The following is a 27,147-nucleotide window of genomic DNA, read 5'->3' as shown; positions in this document are numbered from 1 at the left end:
TAATGCAGACCCTGGAAGGTAATGATGAAGGCCCAACTAGTTGTGTCCCTGCCACCCAACTTGTGAGAACTGCAGTGAGCTCCCAACTCCTGGGTCTGGTCTGGCTGTTTACAGACAAGTTCACTCTCTCAAAGTTAGCCAAAGAGCAGAATCAGGGGATTGGGAGATGGAGGAAAAACTGGATAGGAAGGTTTTAGAACATTTTAAGAGCAGGTTTGGTAGGACAGTCTGAAAAGCATGAACTCAGACCCCCAGCAGCCCTAAGGAACCCAAAGATGCTCAGATCCTGCAGGAATTCCCATGAACAGTGAAATGGGAGAAGCTGCTTTACAGCACAAGTTCTCATTTAGCCTCCCTGGGGAACTTGTTATAAATACAAATTCTTAGTTTCCAGTGGAGGAATGGAGCAGCCTGGATTTTAAGGAGCACCACAGGCATTTATGGGGAGCTGTAGAGAGCGGTCCTCTGCTGTAAAGGACCTTTAACCAGGGCGAGCATGTAGGGGAAGGAATAGTAACCTTAAAGGTCAGAGCAGTAGGAAAGCAGTCGGAAACAGCAACCTGTTTCCCAACCCACTCTTCTGCAAGGAAACCTGATTTAGGTCTGTGCAGTTCCGGGCCTCAGACGTGAGTCACAGGAATTACAGAAGCTGTCATATCAGGCCCAAGTACACACACGTCTGAGCCACAGAAGCTGGAGGCTAGAGGTTTGAGTGATTTTGAGAGTTTAGAGGGAGTGGACACTGGCCTATGATTGAGGCTCCCATTCCACATCAGAATAGCTGGGATCAGTCCCTAGAACTCCAGCTCGACTCTACCATCCTGCCAACGTAGACCCTGGGAAGCAGTGATGTTATGCCACCCACACGGCCTCACTGAGGGGTTTGTACTCACCAAAATGGGCAATAAGGACATCCCATCCATCTGCGTCTTATTCAGGTTATAGCCAGCAATGTCCAAAATAGTAGGGCCTAAGTCAATGTTGGCGACAAGCATCTGTGAGAAAGGAGAAAAAGAAAATCAACCTACAATACAATTGCTCCCATTTTCCTTTCTAACCTAAAGGAGAGTAAAACCATCAACCTATGCAACAGATAGCATTCACTGTGACCTTTTGTACAGCCTGTACTTCCTTGGGTCTCACCATTTCATGTATTTAAATACAGGAACTTTTTTTTTTTCAAAGGAGGAGCTTACAAGTTTATAAATAATTCCCCTCAGAAGTGTCATATGCACTTATTGCACCATAAACTGTTATTATTCCTTTTTTTTTTCTTTTCTAAAAGAAAGATTTGAAAGACCAAGTGACAGAGAGAAAGGGAGAGACAGATCAACCTTCCATCCATCCACCTGTTCATTCCCCAAGTGTCCACCACAGGTAAAGCTGGGCCAGGCAGAAACTAGCAGCCAGGAGCTCCCATCTGGTCTCCTACATGGGTGGCAGAACCCATGCACTTGAGCTGTCATTTTCTGCCTCCAAGGAGAACTGGTAGGAAGTTGGATCGGAAGCAGAGATAGGACTTGATCCCAGGCAGTCTGATACTGGGTGTGGATGCCTCAAACAGCAGCTTTACCCGCTGTGCCCTGACCAAGGTGTTTTTTAAAAATTACTTCGAAAATGCTGATGAGTCAAGGGAATCATGAGAAACATGCTGAGCTGATCATTTCTGGGCAAAGTTTCCAGCTTGATTATCCAGATCAGTTCACTAAATCTGAGTTTAGGTACTAAATTTTTTTTTTAAGCTCAAAAGATGCATGCCATTTACAAAGCAGTTTCTCAAAGAATCTTGCAAGCTTTGAAGACTGAACAACTTATTCTAACAAAGCTTTTGGTTTCTTTTCAAGATTTTTATTGGAAGGTCAGATTTCTAGAGAAAGGGAGAGAGAGAGAGAAAGATCTTCCATCCAGTGGTTCATTCTCCAAGTGGCCATAATGGTCAGAGCTGAGCTGATCCAAAGCCAGCAGCCAGGAGCTTCTTCCAGGTCTCCCATGAGGATCCCAAGGTTTTGAGTTATCCTCCACTGCTTTTCCAGGCCACAAACAAGGAGCTGGATAAGAAGTGGGGCAGCTGGCAGCATGATAGCCTAGCAGTTAAAGTCCTCACCTTGCCTGCACCGGGATCCCATATGGGTGCCAGTTCTTATCCCAGCAGCCTGGCTTCCCATCCAGCTCCCTGCTTGTAGACTGGGAAAGCAGTCAAGGATGGCCCAAAGCCTTGGGACACTGCACCCATGTGGGAGACCCCAGAAGAGGCTCTGGGCTCCTGGTTTCAGATCAACTCAACTCCAGCCATTGTGGCTACTTAAGGAGTGAACCAGCAGACCCAAGATTCTTCTCTGTTTCCTTCTCTCTGTCCATCTGTCTTTGAATAAAATCAATTTTTAAAAAGGGGGTGGCAAAGAGATTAAATAAAACCTCCAGAAAACTTGCTTCTGAGTTACTATAGCCAGCTGTAGAGCTAGGAGAGTCATAAAAGCATCTTCACTAGCCTGTAATTTTCTTGGTGACCAGGATAGACATCCTGGCTGAGGGTGGACTGGTGTAACCCTCCAGCTGTCAGAAGTGACCACTCAGTGGAAGGCAGCTCATGGGAAAGGCAATCATATGTTACTGAGAAAAAAAAATCCACAAAATGAAAAGTCTGCAGAGAGTATTATAGGAGCCACTGTCAGAGACTGTCCCTAGTTCCAAGTCTCAGGCAAGGTGAGCAACTAGGAATACTGGCTGCCAAGGCTCAGTGAACATGGAGTGATCTTGTTAGAAAGCAGAGACAGCAGGGGACAGGAGTTCCCCAATCAGAGCAAGACAAGGTGTCCACAGACCCTGAAGGGAGGGGAGACCTCAGTGACAGTCACTCCACAAACGAAGGAAGATCCATCCTGCATGCCTTACCGACATGGCCAGGACAGTTTATAGGAAAAGAGAAATGGTAAATACCAAACGGAAGCTCCACAGCTGTGAACCGGTGAGGGCCTGTTAAGCACAAGCTGCCTCAAAGGCCAACAGTTACACAGAAAGGACTGTTCAAGATTTTAAACATTTGTCACTGTCACAGAGAGGGCAGGCGAGAGCGGGAGGGATCTTCCATCCCCTGACGTACTCCCTGAGTGGCCCCTCCCCAGTGGAGCCGGGCCATGCTGAAGCCTGGAACTTGATCAGGCACTCCACATGGGTACACGAGGCCCAGACTCTTGGGCTATCTTCTGCTTCCTTCCCAGCCACATAAGCAGGAAGGGAGCTGGATTGCAAGCAGAGTAGTCAGGACTTTAAACTCATACGGGGTGCTGGCATTGCAAGAGGTGGCCCAACTCTACTGTGCCACCAAACGAGCCCGGGAGACTCTCTCTAATGGCATTTTGCTGCAGAGAGAGAAAAATCTCTAAGTTCTACTATAAATCCAGTCACCAAGGTCTGGCACAATTTTGCCATTAACATGTCATGATCACATCTTCCTTAAATACACTAGGTAAGTTCTAAGATTCTGGTAAAGAACCTCAAAAGTAGTGACCTGGGGCCAGTGTTGTCACACAGCAAGTAAAGCTACTGCAGGCGATATTAGCATCCCAAATAGTGCTGGTTCAAGAACCAGCTGCTCTGCTTCCCATCTAGCTCAGTTTCCTGTGAATGGCCCAAGGGCTTGGGTCCCTGCACTCATGTGAAAGACCCAGCAGAAGCTCCCGGTTCCTGGCTGTGGCCTGCCACAGCCCTGGCCACTACAACCATTTGGGGAGTGAACCATTGAATGGAAGAACTGTCTCTCCATCTCTTTCTTCATGTAACTCTGGTTTTAAAATAAATAAATCTTAAAAAAAGTAGCATGTTAAGTTAGGAGCTGAGAGGCCTCTCGTGGACACTAAAATGTGAGTGAAGAATTCAGAGGAATTTTTTCTAGCTCTGGTTTTATTTTATTTTATTTATTTTTTTAGCTCTGGTTTTCATACAACAAAGAATTACAATGTACATCATGGTTCAGTGTGGTAATGCCTATTGAAACATTACGAGTTTCAAGTGGCTGCAATGACGGAACTTTCACCACATTATGTTTTAGTATAAATTTTCTTATAAAGGTTTTCATCTGAAAGGCAGACTTTGTGGAGGCGGAACAGAGAAGGCTTTCCATCTGCTGGTTCACTTCCCAAATGGCAGTAACAGCCACGACAGAGCTAATCTGAAGCTGGGAGCCAGGAGCCTCTTCTGGGTCTCCCACTTGGGTGCAGGGTCCCAAGGACACAAACCAACCTTTGTCGCTTTCACAGCCAGAAGTAGAAATCTTATTAGGAAGTAAAGCAGCTGGGACACGAATCGATGCCCAAATGGGATGCCAGAATTGCAAACAGAGGATTATTAGCCTGATACAGCACTGTGCCACCCCCTAAGTATACACTAAATGACTCATTTATGAGGCAAGAGTTGTTGTAGAGCAGGTAGGGCGACCGCCTGCAATGCTAGCATTCCCACGGGGCACCAATTTGAGTCTCAGCTGCTCTGCTGCCAATCCAGCTCTCTGCTAATGTTCTTGGTCCCCTGCTGCCCATGTGGGAGACTCAGATGAGTTCCTGACTCCCAGCTTCAGCTTTCCTCAACCCTGGCCATTGTGGTTCTTTAGCAAGTGAACCAGGGCATTGAAGATCTGCATCTCTCCCTTTCTTTTTCAAATGAATAAATCTTACAAATTCTATTTGCACACTTTGTATGACCAGAAATACATTATTCCACACTGCATGGTCTCTCAATTTGTTAGAGGATGTTCTGATCAAGTAAAAGGTCCTCAGGAAACCCCGGGGTATGCTATCAAGGATTGTCATGCACTAACCTCTCGACTTTTAGCTCCAAGAAAGACAGGGCTCCATAATTACTTACAAGAGCAAAAAGGCAGTGGTTCTCAGAATACATCAATCTCCAAACACACACTTAAATCTGGATGTTAAAGAATTTACACAGGACTTTCAAAGTCAAGCTTCAAGGCATACCAGCAAGTGCCCGTATCCATTCAGGGAAAACTCTGACTGCATGAGAAAGCACAGAACTCCCACCTTGGGCCACCCATCCACATGGCACCTGCTGGTAATGCTCGAGAGTTGAGATTCCACAAGGCAAGGCTTACTTTTCCCAAAATCTTAAAGCCAACAGGAAGTTTTCCTAATTGTTCAGTTCTATTTCTGCTGGAGCCTGATATGTCATTCCAGTTTCTTTCCTAAAAAATTCTACTCAAGAGTCAGTGCCATTGTGTAGTGGGTTAAGCCTCTGCCTGTGGTGCTGGCATCCCATGTGGTTGTCAGTTTGATTCCCAGCTGCTTTACTTCTGAAACTGCTTGCTCCCTTCTAATGCACCTAGAAAAGCAGCCAAAGATGGCCCAACACTGGACCTCTTCACCCATGTGGGAGACCTGGAAGAAGCTCCAGGCTCCCAGCTTTGGACCAGTTCTGGCTACTGAAGCCATTTGGGGATTCAGCCAATGGATGAAGATCTCTGTAACTATGCCTTTTAAATAAAAATAAATACATCTTTAAAAATAACCTCTAGGACCCAGCACAGTAGCCTAGTGGCTAAAGTCCTTGCCTTGCACGCACCGGGATCCCATATGGGCAGCAGTTCTAATCTTGGTGACCCCACTTCCCATCCAGCTCCCTGCTTGTGGCCTGGGAGAGCAGTCAAGGACGGCCCAATGGTTTGGGACCCTGCACCCACGTGGGAGACCCCGAAGAGGCTCCTGGCTTCAGATTGGCTCAGCTCCAGCTGTTGCACTCACTTGGGGAGTGAATCAGACAGAAGATCGTCCTCTCGGTCTCTCCTCCTCTCTGTATATCTGACTTGACAATAAATAAATCTTTAAAAAATGAAAATAGAATAATCTATCCACAGAGTAGTGTAAAAAAACATGGATACTGACTTTAAGAATAGGGTCCTTAAGAGAAAAAGAAAATACAAGAGATAATTAAGAGAATTCTGACAAATCTCTTAAGAAGGCTCTGAAGGAGAGTAAGTGAAAGGCAAGCACGTAGACATTAAGTCTCAGATTAAGCCAGATTACTCAGATCAGAGAGGCTGGCCTGTTTTGAAACCCACTTTGCACTTTTCACTACTTTCTTGGGTTTCAGAGTCAGGACCAAAAGATTTTGGGAAGGACAGCAGACCTCAGTGGCCAAGTCCGGCGAGCCTTCTCTGCCAAGTGTGAGAGCCAGGTGCTTGAGAGATCAAAGTGGCCATGATCTCCAGGCAGATATGTTAGTGATGGCAACCAGATTCTGGGGAAGATCAGGAAGCTGAATGGCACTGGCAGCACAAGAGTGTGACATCTCACAGGGGTTCTCGGGGAGAGGCAGCAAGCAGAAGGAAGACCCCGCAGGGCCAGGCCAGTCTCAGAGGACAGGTTCCTGATGATCCACTACTCAAAGTGAGGCCATGATGGCCAGCAGCAGATGGGAGCCGTGCCCTGGGCAGAGAGCAGCATCAGCATCTGCACTGAACTCGGAGCGCTCACACGGCACAGCCCAAGGAGCTCTGCTCCCCAGAGTGGACCCCGAGTCAGGCTGCCTATCAGAGTCGCCTGTAAACACAGGAAGCAGATGCTAGGTCCCACTAGCTCACACATACACTGCTCTTCTTTACAACGCTGATGAGTGCCCTTTGCTGAGAATCACTGCAAGGCAAACACCCAGGGGGAACGGTCAGAAGATGAACAGGGAGGTGCATTTGGCCTGGTGGTTCATACCCTGTTCGCAGGCATCCCATGTCACAGTGCCTAGGTTTGAGTCCTGCCTTTGGTCCCAATTGCAGTTTCCTGTTAATGGGGACCGTGGGAATGGTGGTGATGTTTCTCAAGTAAAAAGCTTTTAGAATGGAAAAAGTTATTCATGATAATGTGACATGCTTAAAGACACTCTGGGACACCTGCACTCCATTTCAGGGTGTCTGGAGTCCCAGCTTCTCTGCTTCTGGTCCAGCTTGCAGCCAAGGAGGAACTTAGAAGGTGATGATGGTTCCCGTGCTTGGGTCCCTGGCACCCAGGTGAAGAACAGATTCAGTACTGGTCTCCTGGATTTGGCCTGGCTCAGCCCTGGCTGATGTGAGCATTTGGGGAGTGAACCAGTGGATGACAGTGGTTTTTTTTTTTTTTTTTTTTGCCTTTCAGATACAATAATTGTTTTAAAAGGTTCACAAGCACATGCGATTTTGCACTGATCAGCCGGCCCCCTCCTGGGTGAGTAACTACCTGTACAAACCATCAGTTTGTCAGCACCTACCTTGCTAGTCTGATTTGGTTTGATTCCAGGCCCTCGAACCAATAGTGGAACTTTGATGTCAAACTCATACAGCTGTCGTTTGTCTATTGGTAATGAAAATTGTCCTGAAAACAAAAAAACACAAGGTAAAGATGGTTCCAGGACATAAGTGTTGCTCATACTTCATTCAATCAGTAGCAAAAACTGACAACCTTGTGCTACTAATACTGTTTTAACAAAAAGCATAAATCTGCCTGGATCTCACTATCTCATTATTAAAGGGCAGGAAAAACTGAGTTCAGTCCTAAGCACATGAAGAAACTCATTGCTTTAAGACATCAAGATAAATCAGTAGAAGTAATGGCTGCAAAGTACCAAGATATCAATACCTAAGAACCTATGCATGGGCCTGGGCATTTGGCCTGGTCAGTAAGACACCACGCACTGTATCCGAGTGCCTGGGTCTAATGCCCTGTTTACTCCCAACTCTAGCTTCCTGCTCACACAGATCCTGGGATAGTGCCAGTGTTTAGGTCCCTGTGTTCTTAGCTCCTGGTGTTAGCCTTGGCACTGTAGGCATTCAGATGATGAACCAGAGAAGAAAGCTCTTTGTTTATCTGCCTCAAATTAAAAAAAAAAAAGCTTAAAGAAGTCAGTTTTTTTTTTAAATCCATTGAATGTATTATGCATGATACTCAACCTCTCCACAATTGAATAGTTACACCACAGTCTGCCAAATAAAGGGACAACATCTGTCCTTCCTTTGCTCAATGATCTGCTCTGAGTTAGCTAAATAATTGATGAAGTGAAGTTCTCTAAGGAATCCAGCTAATAACTCCGAGAGCACATAACTACGAAATCATCATTTTGCAGTTTCTTAGGGGATAATGGATATAAGTAGCATTCCACAATGGAATTTTCACCATTTCAGCAATCATCACCGACACAAGCTTCAGTGAAAGGGCCACGGGAAAGGCTCAGGCTGTGGCCAGCCAAGCCGTCCATCAAGGCATCCCCAGGGGGAACAGTCATACCAAGGGCCAGAACTCATTACAACAGAAGCACATACACAGCAGCCACATCACCAAGGAGACATTCTCACCTGAAAACCCACATTCTCACTCAGTCTTGACCCAACCACCAATCTAACAGGAAATACGGGGCGGAGATGAACAAATGGTGGCATTGCACTACACCGACGACCAAGTGCAGAATGTGAGCTAGTCTAGCTGAAAGAATACACACTCTTCCTTGTAAGTCAATGGCAAAAACCAGACATAACAATTAACGGTAACATACAAACTTTTAGTCCTTGAAAACAAATTAGATATGCAAAAAATAATAAATAAGAAATGGAAGGGGGCAGGAAGAATTCAGAGGACTGGCCATATGCATCGAACAACAGGGGTTTTACTCATCTTCTACTTTGCTTTAAAATATTGATAATAATACACTAAATGGCTATTCAATCTGCTCCTATGTAAGTAAACTTTAGTTCTAGTCAAGTGGAAATTTATATATGAGTAAAGAAAACTTCAACCAAGGTACAGATAGAAATAAATATCAGGGTCATGGAGCTGACTAATACTGCAGTTCTGTAACATGAAATTCCAAAAAAACCACAAATTCTGCGATTTAGCAAGAAAGTATTTCCCCAACCAATCTTCTCTTGGGCTTCCTGTCTAGAATATCTTAACTCTTAGTCTCTAGAATCTTCTTACCTGTGAAATTAAGTTCAACCTTATTTTTCTGGTCAAGTGGAGCCTGCCTCCAACCCACCAAGCTCATGGCCTGCTCTGCAACTAGGACATCATGTAAGTTAGCATGCAATAGGCAATGCTGTTCTGTACCTCAGTTGAGGTGGGGAGTATAGTTCACAATCACATATTATGTGCTGCATATAAAATACAGCAGAGCTATATGCATTGAAAGATTTCACTAAACCCATAGAAAGGTCTAAGTGTTACAACTTCATCCAATTTTTTTTTTAAAACAAAAGAAAAAACAAAAACTTGTCTTTTCCCATGTGGGGATGGTGAGACCCTTTAACTGATGGGTCCTCTGGCTTGTCCACGCTGTAAAAGAACCAGAACTTTCTGTCAGGGTGAAAAGGAAAGTTCTCAAAGACCACAGGAGTACTGAGCCTGCCTCTCACCTGTGTGGTAGCCGTTGTCTGAGGTATAAAAGATGTAGGTATTGTTGAGCTCGCCAGTGAACTCCAGTCTCTTAATCAGCTTCTCTACAAGGTCATCAACTGAAAGCAGAGTCTGCCACCTGGACATGAGCAGAGGGTGCAAACAGGACTTTAGGGACAATGGCCAAAGTGGCACCATCTTGCAAAACAGGAAAAACAAAGGCCCTCCCCTCCCAATTAAAAATAATCTGTAAACTTCACTCTCCTCAAATGCTCAAATGTTTCCCAGACTTCCTCATTGCAAAAAAACAGATGAGGAAATTTAATTTAATTAATATGTGTAATTATATATAATATAAAAAGTTAACTATTTCCAAAGAAATGAACCAAGCAGGAAAGTTGCTGTGCTGTATCAGGTAAAGCCACTCCTTGCAGTACCAACATCCCATATGGGTACTAGTTCAAGTTTCAGTTGCTCCAGTTCCAATCCAGCTCTCCGCTAATATGCTTGGGAAAGCAATGGAAGATGACCTAAGTACTACATGGGAAACCCAGAAGAAGCTCCTGGCTCTTGGCTGAAACCAGCCCAGTTCTGGCCACTGTGGCCACCAGAGAAGTGAACCAGCAGATGGAAGATCTGTGTAATTCTATCTTTCAAATAAAATAAATATTAAATGAAGCAGACTTTTTATAACCAATTAGTTCAATCATTTTACTGCCCTTACCTGGTAAGGGAGAATAACCAGAAGGGAGAGTTAAGCTAATACTGTTACAAATGCTAATTATTTCAGATAGATAGATCTATGCTACAACATTTAAAATTAAGTCTGAACTAGGAGTCTGAAGCAGGTATTTGGCCTAGTGGTGAAGACAGCTGTGTTCTGCCCAAGTGTCTGAGTTTGATACCCAACCCCGCCTCTGACTCCAACTTAACTGCTAACAGACTCCAGCAGCAGAAACAACAGCTGAAGTGACTACATTCTTGTTGCTCTCATGGGAAACCTGGATCGAGTTCCTGGCTCTCAGTCTGCTGGCCTCTGCTCTAAATGATGTATTCGCTAAGTAATGGATTTTTAGGAACTGACTTAAAGCAGTTTTTTGCAAAGGCAAATATTTCCCTCTAAAGCCTCTGGTTTTTTGTCCAATACTTTGGCAAACACACTTTTCTTTAAATATAGGTTAAAAAAAAATTCTGCCAAATAGTTAACATTTACATTACTCTTCTATCAAGTCTCAAGAAAGGATACTTTAACTGGTCCTGCTTAAGTTCCAGCAAAGCCTCCCTCTCACTGACGGGTGTCTCGTCGTTATGTCAGATGACAACGAGTGCAGGCCCCGGCTCCTGGCTTGATCAGGAGGGTCCTCAAACACGCAGAGTGCAACAGCAGCAGATCTTACCTTTTCCTAAAAGCATTATCTAAAAACTGTATTGAAGAATTAGTCATTGGCGTCTTGGCTTGTCTAATTAACCAGTGCTTGTTCTAAAATTTAAGAGAAAAGAAAAATGTTAACACCAAGTCTTTGTAGTCAAATGAAACTACAGGATTACTAGGACAAAGGAGGCCCTGCTGGCCCAGTTCAGTCCCCAGAGATACATCTTGGGCACTGCCAGGAGGGGGGAACACCAATAAGGAGGCAATCAGGAAAGCTTGGGGGACACTCCTGCTCTTGGGAATGACAGCAGGTCTTTACTATTCCCTCTGGAGGTGTGGCCAGATGGCGCTACTTATGAAGCCAAGTTTACAGTTACACTAAGGACAGGTGCAATTTACCCTGCAAGACTGCGAAGAACAACCCAGAAAGTGGCTCAAAGGCTTCCTGACAAATAGCTTTACTCAGTTTGGCTTAACATAATGTATTTTTCAGTGGGGGGAGGGCGTGTGCTACCGTTCCATGGATGTTGAAGTTCTTGTTTCTTGGGGCAAGGACATTTTGGAAGGCCTTCTGGTACTGAGGTGCAGCTGTCCATGGTGAATGGGGTGCTGGAGTGGAGATCATCATGAAGAACGGCTCGGAGTTGGACTTGTAGTCCAGGAAGTCCAAGGAGACATTGGCCTGACACAAAGAAAGAACCCAATGGCTGAGTGCTTAGTACATAGATTTCCTCCGGTGAGCAGAGGGTACAGGGTTATGCTGACTTTTAGCCTCTTCAGCACATGATCTTAAGTCACAGACAGGTACAAGCATACTGTTAACACATACCTTTGATGATTTAAGGCAATAAATTTTTGAAATGCATACCACTGTAAAGAGTGATAAAAATCTTCATGATTTTTCTAACACATAGAAATTGTTAGGCTTCCAACAAGGAACCAATGAGTCATCTGGCCTTTGTACTATTAATGTACATAAATTCATCTTAGAGTATGCAGTCATGTACTGCAGAACAAATTTTTATTCTGATGAGCCATGTATGGCAGTGGTCCCAAAAGAAAATGAAGCTGAACAATTCCTGTTGACTAAAAACACAAAACATTACTATATTTGTGGGCATGATAGCGGAAACCTATTTTACTGCCAATTGTATACAAGTATAGCAAAAGCAATTATATGCAGTACCACAATATTTGGTAATAAATGACTAGGTTGCAGGTTTGTGTATACAATTTATCATTATTTAAAATTTTAATTTTACTTCCATCTACTTGAAAGGTAAATTATCAGAGAAGGGGACAGAAAAAGAAAGAGAGAAAGATGTTTTAACTACAGGTTCATTTCCCAAATGCCCACCCAACAGCCAGGGCTAGGCCAGGTCAAAGCCAGGAGCCACAACTCCATCCTGGTCCAGTATAGCAGTTGCACAGTTACAAGAACTTGAGCCATCAACTACTGCCCCTGGGTACAATACATAAAGCTGAACTGGAAAAAGAGCTGAGAACTCAAACCATGTGGGCATCCTAAACAATGGACCAACTCACAGTGCCACAATGTGCTCTTATTAGTTTAGAATTGTACTCTTTCTCATATCATCCATATCTGTCTATATAGACACATAAACTACACTGAAAAACGTGCGTTACACTGGCAGTAGCCTCCTTCAGCATTTACTGCGTCACAGCAGCTACTCCCAAGACTGCATCGCGATCTGTGGAAGTACGTTGTGATGTTTGCACAATGATAAAATCACCTGACAACACACTGCTCAGGACACATCTGCACTGTTACGGGATGCATGACTGCACATTTGATGGCTTAAAGTATATAGAGTCAACATAATTCAGAACAGAGGAAAAAGTGAATTAAGTTGCCTTACCCTTTACGAAAATAGAGCAGATGACATGAATTATGCCAACTGAAATAGCTGAGCTAAATGAATATTAAGTCCAAATTTATATGGACTTATATATTTTATTTGCTAAGAGCTACTTTTATGAAAATGAAAAGCACCTCACATAAATGCTTTTTCATTGTTTTAGCTGGTTTAGATCTGCACTATTCCCAACGTTAATTCATAAGACCTTGACTTTCCCCACCCACCCCTGCCAAGATTTTATTTTACTTGTCTGAAAGGCAGAGTTACAGGGATGGCAACAGACAAGACATCTTAAATGGTTGCAGCTAGGTCAGGCTGAAGCTGGGAGCCTGGTACTCAACTCAGGTCTTTCATGTAGTTGGCAAGAGGCCATCTTTTGTTCTTCCCCAACCACACTGTAGGAAACTGGATCAGAAGTAGAGTAACTAGAATGTGAATTGGTGTTAGAAGGGATGTCAGTGCCGCAGGTGGCTTAATGCACTGTGCCACAACATGGGCACTGACTGTTTCTTATCAGCAACTCACCTTGCTCTAGTCTTGACAGCTTCCTCATAACTTTTCCCATATGCCAGGCGGCAGGGCCCTCATGCTGCCTGTGGCATCCTTTCCTCTGATCTGTACAGTTCATACTCACCTCCTTTGGGTTTCTGCTTAAATGTTACTTTAGTAATAACCAAGTAAGCAGCACATGCTGTCTTATTTCTTTAAATGACTGTCATCTAGTGATGCACATGCACATATGTACATACCCGTATGCACCAGTTATAAAATCCCATGCGAGCAGAAAGTTACCTTCCACAGAAGCCGACTTGGCTTCATTTACTTCATTAGTATTTAATATTTATCTACTTATTTGCAAGGCCGAGTTTGAGAGGTACATATCTTCCATCTGCTGGCTCACTCCCCAGTAGCTGCAAGTCAGCACAGGGTAAGGCAGAATCCAGCAGCTTTTTTGCGTGCAGGAGTCCCAGCATATGGTCCATCTTCCTCTGCTTTCCCAGGCCACTCACAGAGAGCTCAACCAGAAGCAGAGCAGCCAGGACACAAAGTCAGAACTCATCCAGGCTGTCAGCATTCCAGGCGACAGCTTTACCCACTATGCTGCAATGCCAGGCTTATGTACTACATTAACTGCTGAACTACTTGGTGAAGTAATGTGTTCTAGAAGGTTGCCATTAGAATGTCTCAGGGATGGGTGTTTGATGCAGCAGTTCAGTTTACACCCGGCATGCTCAAATCCAGTTTGACTGCCTGGGATTTAGTCCCAGCCTTGCCTGCAATCTCAGCTTCCCATTATGTGCACCCTGCAAGGATATGGGTTCTTGAGTTTTTTAAATATTTTTATTGGAAAGGCAAATTTACAGAGAGAAGAAGGAGAAACAGAGAAACATCTTCCACCCACTGGACCACTCTTCACAATGGCTGGAGCTGAGCTGATCAGAAGCCAAGAGCCTCTTTTGGTCTTGGGCCAACCTCCACTGCCCTACCAAGTCACAAAGCAAGGAGTTGGATCGGAAGCAGAACAATCGGCATATGAACCAGCGCCCACATGGGATGCTGCTGCCTATAGGCTTAGGACTCGTCAGCTGAAACATCCAAGCTCTTGAATCTTTACCACTCGTGTGAGAGACAGAAATTGAATTCTAGGCTCTAGGCTTTGGACTGGCCCAATTCTAGCTTTTGTAGGCATTTGGGGAATGAACCAACAGATAAAAGATTTCTGTAGGTCTCTCTCTGCCTTTCAAAAAATATATATATACAAAGAAAATACCAAATTCGCCCCAATTCCAGCAATTTTTATATATAAATACATAGTACCCAAAGAAATTTCATATTCCCATCCCCCAGTCTCCTAAAGCCTGTGGAACTGTCATCTTACAACTTGTGGATAAAACTGACATCGAAAATACAAAGTCAAACCTCTCCCAAGTAATCTCCAGGGTCTTAAAGAGATTAACCTTTGGAGGAGAGATTTGTTGCTGGAATTTCAAGAGCATCAGACCTAAGCCTGGTTTATATACAACAATAACACCCTCAGGAGTTAATCAGCTGGAAAGTCTTTTCAGCAGTTAGAACAAGCTTTTATGCATTATGTTACCCAATACAAGCAAGTAAGACTAAAGGTTTTCTAGGTAGAGCCTGCCTTCAAACAGGACCCAGCCTTGCAAAGACAGAGCCACAGGGCTCCAGCCACTCACCAGCACGTCTGTGAGGTAGTCTGTGCTGTAGTTCTCACCATGCTTCCGTGCCTTCCCGTTGATAGACAGGGTATAATTGTAGTATTTAGAGTTCTTTTCCTATTAAGACAAGGAAAATAAAACTTGCCATGAAGTCAGCACACAGAAGGAATGAATCCACACTGACTAAACTGTCTCAGCAGTACCAAGACATAAAACGGTAATTACTCAAGTTTATACTGGACTTTTTTGCTGGGCTTTTACTGAAGTCCAGCATGGTTTCAATAATATGTCCTATTGTAAAAGCCAGAAGTGCATTGGGCAGATCAGAAAATTACACTGCTGAAACTTGTGTGATGCAAGAAACAGACCAGAAGGGAGTGACTCACAAGTCAACAGACTTTCTTTCAAGGAGGGCAATAGCTCATCACAAAGCAAACTGAACTGTGTCAATAGCAGACTTAGTGAGGGTGAACGTGTTGTGTTTGCTCCTTAGCGTTGGAGAGAATTGTCCCTGTTTCAAAGGTGACTCACCAGAGCGTACCAGTAACTCCAGCCCAGAGGAACGTGTTCCAGTCCACCTGCATCAGGGGCTCCGTACTGAAAAGCAAGACCAGGACGATGTTACAAACCACAGACAGGGCCAGGCCAGGAAGAAATAGGAAACTAACAACAATCTTTCCAGACCACTGCCTGACACACATTTAGGTGCTCAATCACCCCAAATACAGCAACTAATGAAAATGTTAAAGAACTCTATAATCCTAGAAACTTCCACAGCAAGAGCTGGCAAATTAAAATGCGGGGGCCAATGTGTCCTGCCAAATGTTGGTAGAGCCAGCAAGATAAGAGCTGTTTGTTGCTGCTTTAAGGTACTTAAAAACACAAAAGCCAAGAAATATATGAGTTACATGAAACTCAAATTTCAGTGACAATAGTTTTATTGGAATATACATTCATTGACACAGTATCAATGTTACTTTCATGCAGCAATGGCACGGCAGAACAACAGAGCATGTTCACTCTGTCCTACTACTGACGGAGTCGGAGTCTGTGGGCCTGGCCCACATGGCCCACACATGGGCTGCTGGCTGGGCTTTTGGGGCAGACTGAACAGTCCACACAACCTTGTGGTTAAACACAGCCAAAGCAGGCTGACTATGAGCCAGCAGTTTATTACTTCAGTTTTTCTGAAGTTTCAGAGTTCATTTTTATTTCGTAAGAGAATGATTTTATTTGCTTTTTCTTTACAAGGTTTACAACTGCACATTTAAGACAGACTCTAATGCCTAAGAACTAAGTATCTTGTCCTTTAAGGATTTCTCTTACTTTCAGACATACAAAAGATGACTTTCAATATGCAAAGCAGTCTAAGTTTTCTGTATGGCTCTCAGCCTCACCAAGTAACTTAAGTCTTTACACTTCCTGATTCTCACAACTCTTTCCAAAATGACTCACCTTCCTCAAACACACAAGACTGCAGACTCCCCCCAATCAGGGAGAATTAATGGGAAATTCAGAGAACTATTAAGCTCTTTCTCAGACAACCACAAATAGCTCATAAAAAAATGCACACCTTTTTGTTGTGCATTCAGTTTTACAATAACAGTTAATCTCAAGCACACTATTTCCTTCAAATTTGGACTTGGTCCTTGGGGCCATGAAACCTGGCCTTGACAGGGCTTACGCAGTTATTCCTCTGCTATGGTCTGAACACGAGTTGGCTCCTAACTCAGGCAGGACCTCAAGTGAGCAGCATTCAGAAAGCTGAACTTCATCCAGTTTTGCTGTTTAGAAGGCGGGCCTCCTGCTGGGAAGTCCTTGAGTTCCTGGGAGCACACTCTCAGGAAGCAGTTCTTCCCAGTGGGCTGGATGTAAAGTGCAGCTGCCACTCTCTCTGCTTTCCATTCTTCTGCAAATTCTCCAACATATCAGAAGCCAAACCAACAGAGCTTGTCTCACCTTGGACTGCGACCCCCAACAATCATGACCCATAAAAAATCTTTCCTTCATAATTACCTTGCCTCAGGTATTTCTTGTATTATGAAAAGCTGCCTAATAACACCCTTCCTCCAGGCCTATGAGACCAGCTCACCAGCTGTATGACCACAGACCTTGGCCCAAGTGCACTAGGCTCTGGGTGCTTGGCCTTCTCACAATCTCTTAGCAGCTTGTACTCAATTTTCAGTGGAAAACAAAAGCATTCGAGGCAATTCTAACAAATCTGGGGGTCCAATGCAATGGCTCAATGGCTGAAGCCTCACTGCAAGTGCCAGCATACCATAAGGGCATCAGTTTGTATACTGGCTGCTCCACATTCCATCTAGCTCCCTGTTCATGCCCTGGGAGAGCAGCAGAGGATGCCTCAAAACCTTGATACCCTGCACCTGTGTGGGAGACCCAGAAGTTCCTGGTTCCTGGCTTTGGATCGGCTCAACTCCAGCCATTGCTGCCATTTGGGGAGTGAACCAGTGGATGGAAGTTCTTTCTGTCCTTCTCTCCTTGAATCTGATTTGCCTTTCATAAAAATAAATAAGTCTTGAAGAAATCTGAAAAAAAAGATTCTAAAAGGGGGAAAAAATCCTTCCCTCAGACCCAGATAAAGGGGAAATGGAAAGCAAGCTCCCAGGACAGCCACATGACAAGCCGACTTCCTGAGGAAGAAAACCAAGATGCAGCTGACAGCAGCAATTTCAAAATAATGTTTAAACAAATATGTCCCTGGGCCTACTTAAAAGGAAGGGCAATCACTGTACCCCAAGTCATGTAAACATAATCAGTTAAATTAGTTCTTATTTATTGGCTGGCAGACCAAGAGAAAACATAGACCAGAATCTCTTTACCATGATCTGAACAGAGGGCAAGGAAATGAAAATGTACATTATTTCAAGCCACAAAAGCTGCTATGAGGGGTGGAAAAAGACCATTTAACATACCTCATTCAAGTATTTCCCTGCAAAAAAGGTCTGATAGCCACACATGGACCTGAGAATTGCTGGGAATGTGTGTGGTTCTTGGATCTTCTGCCAGGATGTACTACTGCAGTTCCCCTCCAACGTGTTGTTAACAACGTGATGATTGTGCGGGTACTTCCCCGTCAGGATGCTGGCCCTGCTGGGGCAGCAGAGAGCACTTGGCACATACTGCAAAGGGAAGCACAAACAAGGTTACACACGAAGATGCGTTTCTTATTTCCAAACAGGATGAGGCAAGCTGCTCAACACTCCAAATTTTTCATTTCTCAATAGAATAACGATTTTGTTCATACATGACATCCTGAATCAGCTGTGCTTACATGAAACGGCTCATTCCTGTGCTTTGCTCACGCACTCCCTGCCACTGGCCGGTTCTAACAAAACATTGAAGGAAGGACTCGGTCATGTTACAAATGCTTCCCAATTTCGTTTTCTGCCTCTTAATGATATTATGTTTGACTTCTGCAATTTTTACATTAGCAATTCTGAACTCTTTTGCTCTATTTTCTGACCTATTTTATGGCCAGTGTTATACCATTTGTGGTAGGGAAATGTCTTCCTTAAACAATATTGCCTTTATTTTTTCTCATATTTATTATTCCAGATAATTTTTAGAATTACATCTGAGTAAAGAATATATTGTTGAGATCCTAATTGTCTTCCCCACCCACCCAAAAAAAGATGTGTGTATGTTTGTACCTAGTGCTTTTATCATTCACCAGGTTCTGTAAATTTATTTCAGTCTTAAACATTTCTGGTCACTATTAATTTGTATTAGTTTGTATTGTATTACTTTGTATTTATTATGAATAGACTCTTTACCTTCCCTTTTAAATCTGTTTACATAAAGCTCATTTTAAACTTCTAAATTTTGACTTTAATGAATTTAGTTTTCCAACAATTCTCCTGTATTTTTTTAAGTTAGAAAAAAAAAATCAGAAAAAGTAGAAATAACACTTTCCCTTGCCCAATTACTTTCATTAAGCTCACAGTAATGGCCACAGAGCCTAAAGTTACGATTTAAGACATTAAGCCTTCTCTCAACCCTAACAATAATGTCTTGAGTGCTCTATCTTGAGGAGAATGTGAGCCATTAATCTGAAATATTTATCATTTGAAAGGATGCAGTCTTCAAACGGTTAGTAAATGATCAGAATGAATGTTAAAATTTCCAAACTTTCAAGCATCCACTGAGCTAAACATTTCAACCACGGACATCATAGTAAGTATTACAATAACACCACGCAAAACTTTTTACAAGTCGCACACTGACCAAAGAGCTTTCCATGTATTAACTCATTTCACCTCACAACAATCTAGCAGATATTTTAAGACTTCCATTTATAAATGGAGAAACCAAGGGCTAGACTCTGAACAACTAGCCCAAGGTTACACAGCTAAAAATGTGAACAGTGTTCTGTCTCGCCCTGTCTCTCCGTAACTCTGAATGTCAAGTAAAAATAATTCAATCTTAAAAACAAAAGTCAATACAAGTGTGGTGGGGGGTGGTGGCAGTACAAGGCATAGTAGGGTAGGCCTGCAGTGCTGGCATCCCACATGGGTGTTGGTTTCTGTGCCAAGTAGCTGCTCTACTTCCAATCTAGCTCCCAGCTAATGGCCTGGGAAAGCAGTGGAGAATGGCCCAAGTCCTTGGGCCCCTGCACCCATGTGGGGGACCTGGAAAAATTTCCTGCTTTTGGACCAGCCTAGCTCCACCACCTTGTAGTCATTTGAGAGTGAACTAGCTAATAGAAGCTCTCGCCTCTGTAATTCCGACTATCCAATAAAAGAAATCTTAAAAAAGAGAGAAGCCAAAAGTGGGCAGCATGATCCGAGTCTGCTCTTACACATATTGCCACACTGATGTCCAGCAGATGTCATGACATGAGTTACCCATTCATTCCTGGGCTACTACATACTTGTTTACAAGCCATATTGATCAACTTTGAGTTGCTACTATTTTGTTTTTGGACCTCGGCAACCATGGTTTTCTATATTATGCATTATATATGTAAGTGATTACATATGTTATATACAACATCGTCTGTCAGATATGGTAATGAGGACTAACTGGGTTTTGCATGGAAAAACTTACATAGAACAAACATTACTCATTTCTTACAATCCATTTTCAAACCTCAAACACTGAATTGTTAAAACTCTATAGCTCCGATTTGTGCAAAAATGGCTTAGAAAATACCTGCTGTTAACCTAAATTGGCAACAATATTTCAAATATAAGGTTTATGAGCATTGGGCCCGGCACAGTGGCGCAAGTGGTTAAAGGTCCTCGCCTTGCACGCCCGGGATCCCATATGGGTACCGGTTCTAATCCCGGCAGCCCCACTTCCCTTCCAGCTCCCTGCCTGTGGCCCGGGAAAGCAGCAGAGGACAGCCCAAAGCTTTGGGACCCTGCACCCGCGTGGGAGACCCGGAGGAAGTTCCTGGCTCCTGGGTTCGGATCGGCATAGCACCAGCTGTTGTGGTCCCTTGGGGAGTGAAACATAGGATGAAAGATCTTCCTCTCTGTCTCTCCTCTCTGTATATCCGCCTTTCCAATAAAAAAATGATAAAAATAAATCTTTTAAAAAAAGATTTATGAGCATATGTAAAGTCATTCCTTCAGATCAGGTAGGTAATTAGGAAAACTCACAAAGATCACATTAGATAACCAAGAAGAGTGTTATTTTCCCCTTTAGGATACAAGTATAATTTAAGTCTAACGAAATTAAAAGAGGTTCAAAACTCACAGCACTGGAGAAAGTCATCCCCATCTCTGCGATGAGAGCCTTGGTTTTCTTCAGTGGAGTCTGTAAAGTAAGCAATTTCAGTCAAACAGCTATTTCTGCTGATAAACTGAAACACATGGAACACAATTCATGTTTTGTTACATCTTACGCAATCTCTTCTTCCGGAAGGATGGCTCTGTCAACAGCCAGGCCAGTCCTGTGTGATCCTGGAGATGAACCACACAGGCTTGGTGCCAGCAACTGTCTACTGTGCAAAGGTGCTGGGGTCAGAACGCAGTCAGGCAGGCAGGCAGGGACCCTTCACAGCTGTTGGCTCCATTCCAGCCATGCAACTGGAATGAAATGCTGGTGCTCTCTGCTTGTTAGCCGCCAGTTCAGTTGTGAGATGCAGAGGAAGACCTAGCTCCATAAATTCATCTTTGGAACTAGGCTATGTGATATGGTGTGAAAGGCACCCTTCACCCTTTCTAAGAATGGGGACAACACTGGGATCCAGAAAGCTGGACAGGATCCTCAGAGAGAGTAATTCAAATCTCAGACACTCACAGTGCAGGAGCCCATACACAGTTCAGCTATGAGCTCACTGCCCTTGCACCAACCCTGTCACCACCACCAGGGACAGCCCTGAACCAGGCAGCAAGCAGGTATGCACAGAATCCTGTAATCCTATCAGACAAAAGGCTACATGAAACTATTTTGTTTACATCCTTTTATTCTTGGTTAAAACCCAAGATCCTGACAAGTGCAGAGAACAAGTGATTAGATCCTAGAGTATGAATAAAAGGACCATTTATGTAAAACTTTTAGAGCAAATCCACCAAGTGAAGAGGACAAAGTTAGTTGTAATACATTCAGTTCATAATATCTGAAATAATGTCAACACTCAAATCCATCTTGAATGAAGTTTTTAAAAGAAATATTTCAAAAACAGGGCCCGGCGGCGTGGCCTAGCAGCTAAAGTCCTCGCCTTGAACGTGCCGGGACCCCATATGGGTGCCGGTTCTAATCCCGGCAGCTCCACTTCCCATCCAGCTCCCTGCTTGAGGCTTGGGAAAGCAGTCGAGGATGGCCCAAAGCCTTGGGACCCTGCACTTGTGTGGGATACCCGGAAGAAGTTCCTGGATCCTGGCTTCAGATCGGCATAGCATCGCTGTTGTGCTCACTTGGGGAGTGAATCATTGGATGGAAGATCTTCCTCTCTGTCTCTCCTCCTCTCTGTATATCTGACTTTCCAATAAAATAAATAAATCTTTTTTTTTAAAAAGAGAAATATTTCAAAAACAAATAGAGAAAGAGCGCAAGCACACACACACACGTTCTTCCACCTGCAGATCCGTTCCCCATGTGCCAGCAACAGCCAGGGCTGGCTCACACATTCAGAACTAAACCTGAGTCTACTGCACAAGTGGCAGGGACCCAAATACTTAAGCCATCATTTTCTGCTTCCCAGGGAAAACTTTAGTAGGGAGCTGGATTGGACACACAAGAGCCGGAGCCTGATCTGGGATGTGGGTATCCCAGAGGCATGTTCTCTGCCACACCAAAAGCTCCAGAATGCAACTTAAAGTGTATTTTCTTGGGTGATAAATCCTTAAGAATAATTCAGATATCTAACTAGGCTAACAAGAGATTTTTCCTCCACTGTTTTATAGAGACAGAAGACTGAAGGAATCCATTAGCACAACAGGATGAGAATTCTGACTTCTCTAAGCAAAGCTTTCATCATTTCCTGATCAGATCCTCACCAGGGTCCCAGGAAGTGCTAGCTTTCAGGAGCAATGTCACGGGCTCTCCTCAGAATGTCACTGGGTGCTCAGCTTGGGAAAACAGCACTTGGCTGAGTGAAAAACACTGGGTGGACAAAGAGGGAGGGAAAACCAGAATGATATTCAAGTGGGGAAAAAACTATATGGGACTTAATCAAATGGATAAATATGCAACACTATTGAAGACTGTCTGATTTACAGTAAAGCTATACTGCATCTTTGTAACATGATTATTAAATACTTAATGTGCACCAGGCATCAATCTAGGCAGTTGCAGACAGACAGAAGGTCCCTTCATGAGCCTTGTACGCTCAGAGGTGTCAATAAGAGGTAAACAGGAAAGTAATCATTTTAGGTAGTGGCAAATGCTGTGAAGGGAATAAATCAAGCTGATATGATTGCAGCTGGCAGGAAGACAGCTGGAGAACTACTTTAGATGAGTGATTAGAAAAGGCATCTTAGGAAGAAAATCCAGGGCTGGGAGCCATGCAAAGAGGAGTTGATCATGCAAAGATCAGGGAAGAATGCTGTGGGCTGAAGGAAAAGCAAGGCCAAAGGCTGCCAGTGCAGAGCAAGAAGGGCAGTGCAGTAGAAGCAGTTTAGGAAGTAACAGGGAGAGAAGGGAATGACAAGGTCTAAGACCGGCAGCGGCCAAATGCAGGGCTGCACAGGAATTTTGAATTTAAGTAAGAAACTTAACAGCCAAGATATTTATGTTGTTAATGTTAGTAATACAATCTGTAGACAATTATAAGCTGTGATTAAGAAATCTCAAAAAGAAAAATCATACTGTGCTGAAACCATGTGTATATCCCTCCAGTCCAAATTTAAAATGGATCCTTAAGATGCAACCAAAGACAAACTCGTAAGGTTAAAGTCACACAATAGTCTTTAAGCAGCAGCCAGAGGCCAACAGGTTGAGCCCCTGCTTGCAATGCCAGTATTCCACATCTGAGTCCTGGCTGCTCCTCTCCCAATCCAGTTCCCTGCTCACATGTCTAGGAGGGCACTGGAGGTACTGCTGCTACCCCTGGGCAAAACCTGGATGGAGGTTCAGGCTCCTGGCTTCAGACTGACCAACACTGAACCAGAGGACAGAGGCTGCACTCTTCATTATCTATTTGAAAGGCAATTTTTAAAACCTGTAAATATGTATATTAAAGACAGCAACCAATGTTACTCTCTCATGAGAGCAAAGGTTTTACTTGCTCCAAGACTTTCCCCCAAAACCCCAAGGAGAAACTTACTTTCTTGGGATCATGGACAGCTGCTTTGAAATCGTTTTAATAATGTTGATTGGGGCTGGTTTAATGGTATAGTGAGCTAATCCTCCACTATGGCACTGGCATCTCATGTGGGCATCGATTCAAGTCCTGTCTGCTCCATTTCCCATCCAGTTCCCTGCTTATGGCCGGGAAAGCAGCAAAGGTTGGCCCAAGTGCTTGGGCCCCTCTACTCACTTGGGAGACCCAGAAGAAGCTTCTGGCTCCCAGCTTCAGAACAGCTGAACCCTGGCTGTTGCAGCTATTTGGGGAATGAACCAGTGAACGGAAGACTTTTTATATTTCTTCTCTTTTTATAAAAATCTACCTTTAAAAAGAAAAGCTGGAAAAAAAAAGCTGATCATTCCCCGGCTCCCTTTTTAACAGTAGGAAGCACTTGCTGTAAGCACAGCAGCGGAGGGAGTTATTGATTCTTCCCCTATCATTTCATCATGTTTCCTTCCCTTACTTCAAGTTTTGATTCTACATAGTGACTGATTTTTAAAAGAACAACCTGTGAAGCACCTTAATGATGCTCAAGTGAAAACCATAAATAAGAACAGGTCTATGGGCAAGAAAGTAAAAATGGAGTCATCGCAGATACTACCCAGAACACACACAGGGAAAGCCTGAAGACAATGCTCTCACATACAAGACTGTCGCAAAGACTGACAAATTCTACATTAAGCCAAAATTACCCATGTGCTGTAAATCCTTTGATGTGAGTCAGTGTGGAGGAGTTGATTACCGCTGATCTTTCCTATTAGGCAGCAATGTGTAACACTTTCTGAATCAGAACTCCATTTCACAAGATATTTCATGCAAGTGCTCCAAAAATTCATAGGAAATGCACATTATAAAATAACTACATGGATTTAAAAAATGTTTTATGCCAAAATAAATTCAACCTTTAATTCACATTTTCCTGCCAACTTTTTAAGGAGCTGGCTCCACTGTCATTGCTACCATCATGTTAGCCCAGGAACAGGGGGAAAAGCCTGGTGCCCTGGGGTCAAAGATCACCCAAGCTTTGCCCCTTGAGAGCCATGTGAACCTTGGTCAAGTTACTTAACCACCTTCCAAACAGCAGAGGACACTCCCGCATCAACAGAAGTACAAGTCAAGAACACCTGACACTCGGCTGGCTCCAAGCAAATTCTTAGCTTTCCCCTTCCAGGAGTGGTTTGACAATTAGGGTAGAATATTCTGAAAAAAAAAAAACTACGAGAAGTTGGAATACTTCACAGAGCTGAAAGCATTAATTTTAACCTGTTTCTTCCATTCAATTTTATTAACTCTCTCCAGCATAAATATATATATAAAAAAGTCTACTACTGGTAAAGCAGGGAGTAGGATTAACATACAAAGAGAACACCTCAGATGGCGGCGATCTAGGACTGAAGAACCCGAATTCGGGCACGTCTGATACTCATCTGTTAATTTTGAACAGAAGTATCAAAACTTGACCTTTTCAGTCAACACATTAGTCCCTGGTCTAGGTGGCTTACTTTTTCCGGACAAAACATTCTTTAAGAATACAAAGTTTGTGAAGAGGAAGGTAACTGCAAAAGGTGTGGAAACCAAAGTGAAATTCAAGAGGGAAATGAAACCGAAGCTATAAGGTAAGGGAGGGAACGTGGGAGAAGAGCGGAGTGGAAATACATTTAAACACCAACTAGAAAAGCTGTTCATGCTTTCTGAGCAAGAAATTCACTGCACTTTGCAATCCAGAAGGGGGTACTTCACACAGTTCAAGGAAAAATATCCCAATAATAGAAATAGCTCACATGGAATTCAAGGTTTATTTTGGTGCTTTGAAATTCAGGCATACGGGCATACATTTACATCTGCTGACCCTTACCACATATAGCACACACGGAGTTTCCATTCTACGCTGCTCCAGACGGAAACAAAAACGTTGGTAGCTACCCACCAAGCTGACTTCACATCCCCATGGCTGCTGGGACCAGAAGTTAAAGAGCACCGAGCCAGGCACCTCTAGCCTGGAGAGCTACTACTTCCAGCATATAGCAAAAAACAAAAAAGAGAACTGAAAAACCTGAAGCAAGAAGGCAAAAGGGAAAAGAAAAAAGTTTTTAAGGAGAGGAATGCTGGGCCAAGTCCAAGTCGGGGTTTTGTCTCCACTGTGTCGTGAGGCGAGAGCTGACAAATATGCCCTAAGCATATTCGTCCCATTGATGAGTAGGATGGGGGGAGGGGGGTTGGGGGAAATGAACGTTCCCAAAAGTCAGAAACTGCATAACATCTAAGATACAGAAGCAAAATTGATCCTGCAAATGAAATCGGAGGACAACACGCATTAGATAGAGAACAGAACACTGACAGTATCAGATGCACCAGCCAGGCGTTAAATTAGACTGAATTCTCTTGATTTTATGAGGCAAACCGCACTCAGCAGTCGGACAGCTTATCTACCACGTTACTTCATGCCAGCGATTATGTGGGTATCAGAAACAGACACGAGGGGGCCTGGGTGTCTCAGCAAGTGGCTAGGCTTGTGCTCCGACACTAACCCAGGGGAGACACCAGCAGCGCTGCCGTGCCTTCGGCCAGCACCTGCTCCTCTCCGGTCTAACCCCTCCTCAGCTGGCGTCCACACGTGCATCGTGAGACACGAACGCAAACTCCGCAGCACGACGGTCCAGGCTGCACGGTGTACAACAAAGTCCTGCGTGAAGGGCCTGGAGTGGCAAAACCAAACCTACCCAGGGTCAAGGCAGCCAGTCCCGGGCGAGGGAGGGCGGAGACGCGGGGAAAAGAGAGCAAGAAGCCAGGGAGTCAGCCGGGGAGATGGAGGGGCGGGGCAGAAACGGAAGAGTTACCATGCCGCCGAGCACTTCGTCCTGGTCGTCGGTGAGGAGCAGCACCACGTTGGGCCTCCGAGAGCCAGTCGTCCGCCCGGAGACCTGCAAGCAGCTGCCCAGCAGCAACAGCAGCAGGAGCAGCAGGCACAGAGCACGGCCGCAGCAAGGCAGGTGGCCGGGGCCGCCACGCCGGGGCCCACCTGGAGCCAGAGGCACGAGCCGCATGGCGGACAGGGCTCCGGGCAAACCCCGGGTCGGGGTGGAGGGACGCGCAGGGCAGCGAAGGGCGACAGGACAGAGTGCCGCACGGAGAACGGGTTGTGGCGAGAAGGCCGGGGGCCGGGGTCAGGCGTTTTCTCCCTGGGCGCGATCACGTGAGGCGAGGACAGGGGGCGGAGCGCCGCGCGGTCACCTGACTGGCGCTGGTGGGCGGGGCCGCGGGCGGGAGCCGGCCGGAGGGAAAATGCCGGACAGCGTAGAGGGGAAAGGGGGCGAGGACGCCGGGCGAACCCGGATGGCGCGCTGGCCCCGGGCTGAGGCTGCAGCTGCTTTCCGCCAGGACCTGTTTGTGAGCGCTTGGTAGAGAATAAAATGGAGGAGAGGGAAGCCGAGAGGCGGGGGGAGAGTGCAGAGGCTCACCGAGGAAGAGGATGGACTGCACCTGTAGGAGTCAGGTGGGGAAATCGATGCTCCAGGAGAGCGTATTCAGGCCCGCGTGCGGAGTCGTTTTTCGTTTTTCTTTGTAGTGTTTGGGCTTTAACCTGCTCATTCTACTTAACTAT

General features: G+C 44.6%; 1 protein-coding gene across 2 annotated transcripts in view; it reads right to left on the bottom strand.

Moving 5' to 3' along the window:
• The window catches only part of GNS (glucosamine (N-acetyl)-6-sulfatase), a 34,338-nt gene extending 7,624 nt beyond the window's left edge, over positions 1–26,714 (bottom strand). Inside the window, exons 1-10 of one of the 2 annotated variants that reach the window (XM_040982424.1) lie at positions 26,384–26,714; positions 20,513–20,572; positions 17,725–17,931; positions 15,323–15,388; positions 14,810–14,908; positions 11,246–11,413; positions 10,757–10,839; positions 9,380–9,498; positions 7,246–7,349; positions 894–995 (exon numbers count right to left, since the gene is read on the bottom strand). In XM_040982424.1, coding sequence (XP_040838358.1) covers positions 894–995; positions 7,246–7,349; positions 9,380–9,498; positions 10,757–10,839; positions 11,246–11,413; positions 14,810–14,908; positions 15,323–15,388; positions 17,725–17,931; positions 20,513–20,572; positions 26,384–26,590 — 1,215 coding nt within the window. In that variant the 5' untranslated portion in view covers positions 26,591–26,714. The remainder of the gene's footprint in view (positions 1–893; positions 996–7,245; positions 7,350–9,379; positions 9,499–10,756; positions 10,840–11,245; positions 11,414–14,809; positions 14,909–15,322; positions 15,389–17,724; positions 17,932–20,512; positions 20,573–26,383) is intronic. The other variant, XM_040982432.1, reaches the window with a different exon arrangement.
• Positions 26,715–27,147: the final 433 nt, after the last annotated feature.

The sequence above is a fragment of the Ochotona curzoniae genome, unplaced genomic scaffold, assembly GCF_017591425.1.
Source record: "Ochotona curzoniae isolate NIBS_2020 unplaced genomic scaffold, NIBS_Ocur_1.0 contig_1014, whole genome shotgun sequence".
Classification (NCBI taxonomy): Eukaryota; Metazoa; Chordata; class Mammalia; order Lagomorpha; family Ochotonidae; genus Ochotona; species Ochotona curzoniae.
This window is presented reverse-complemented; position numbering and strand designations above follow the sequence as displayed.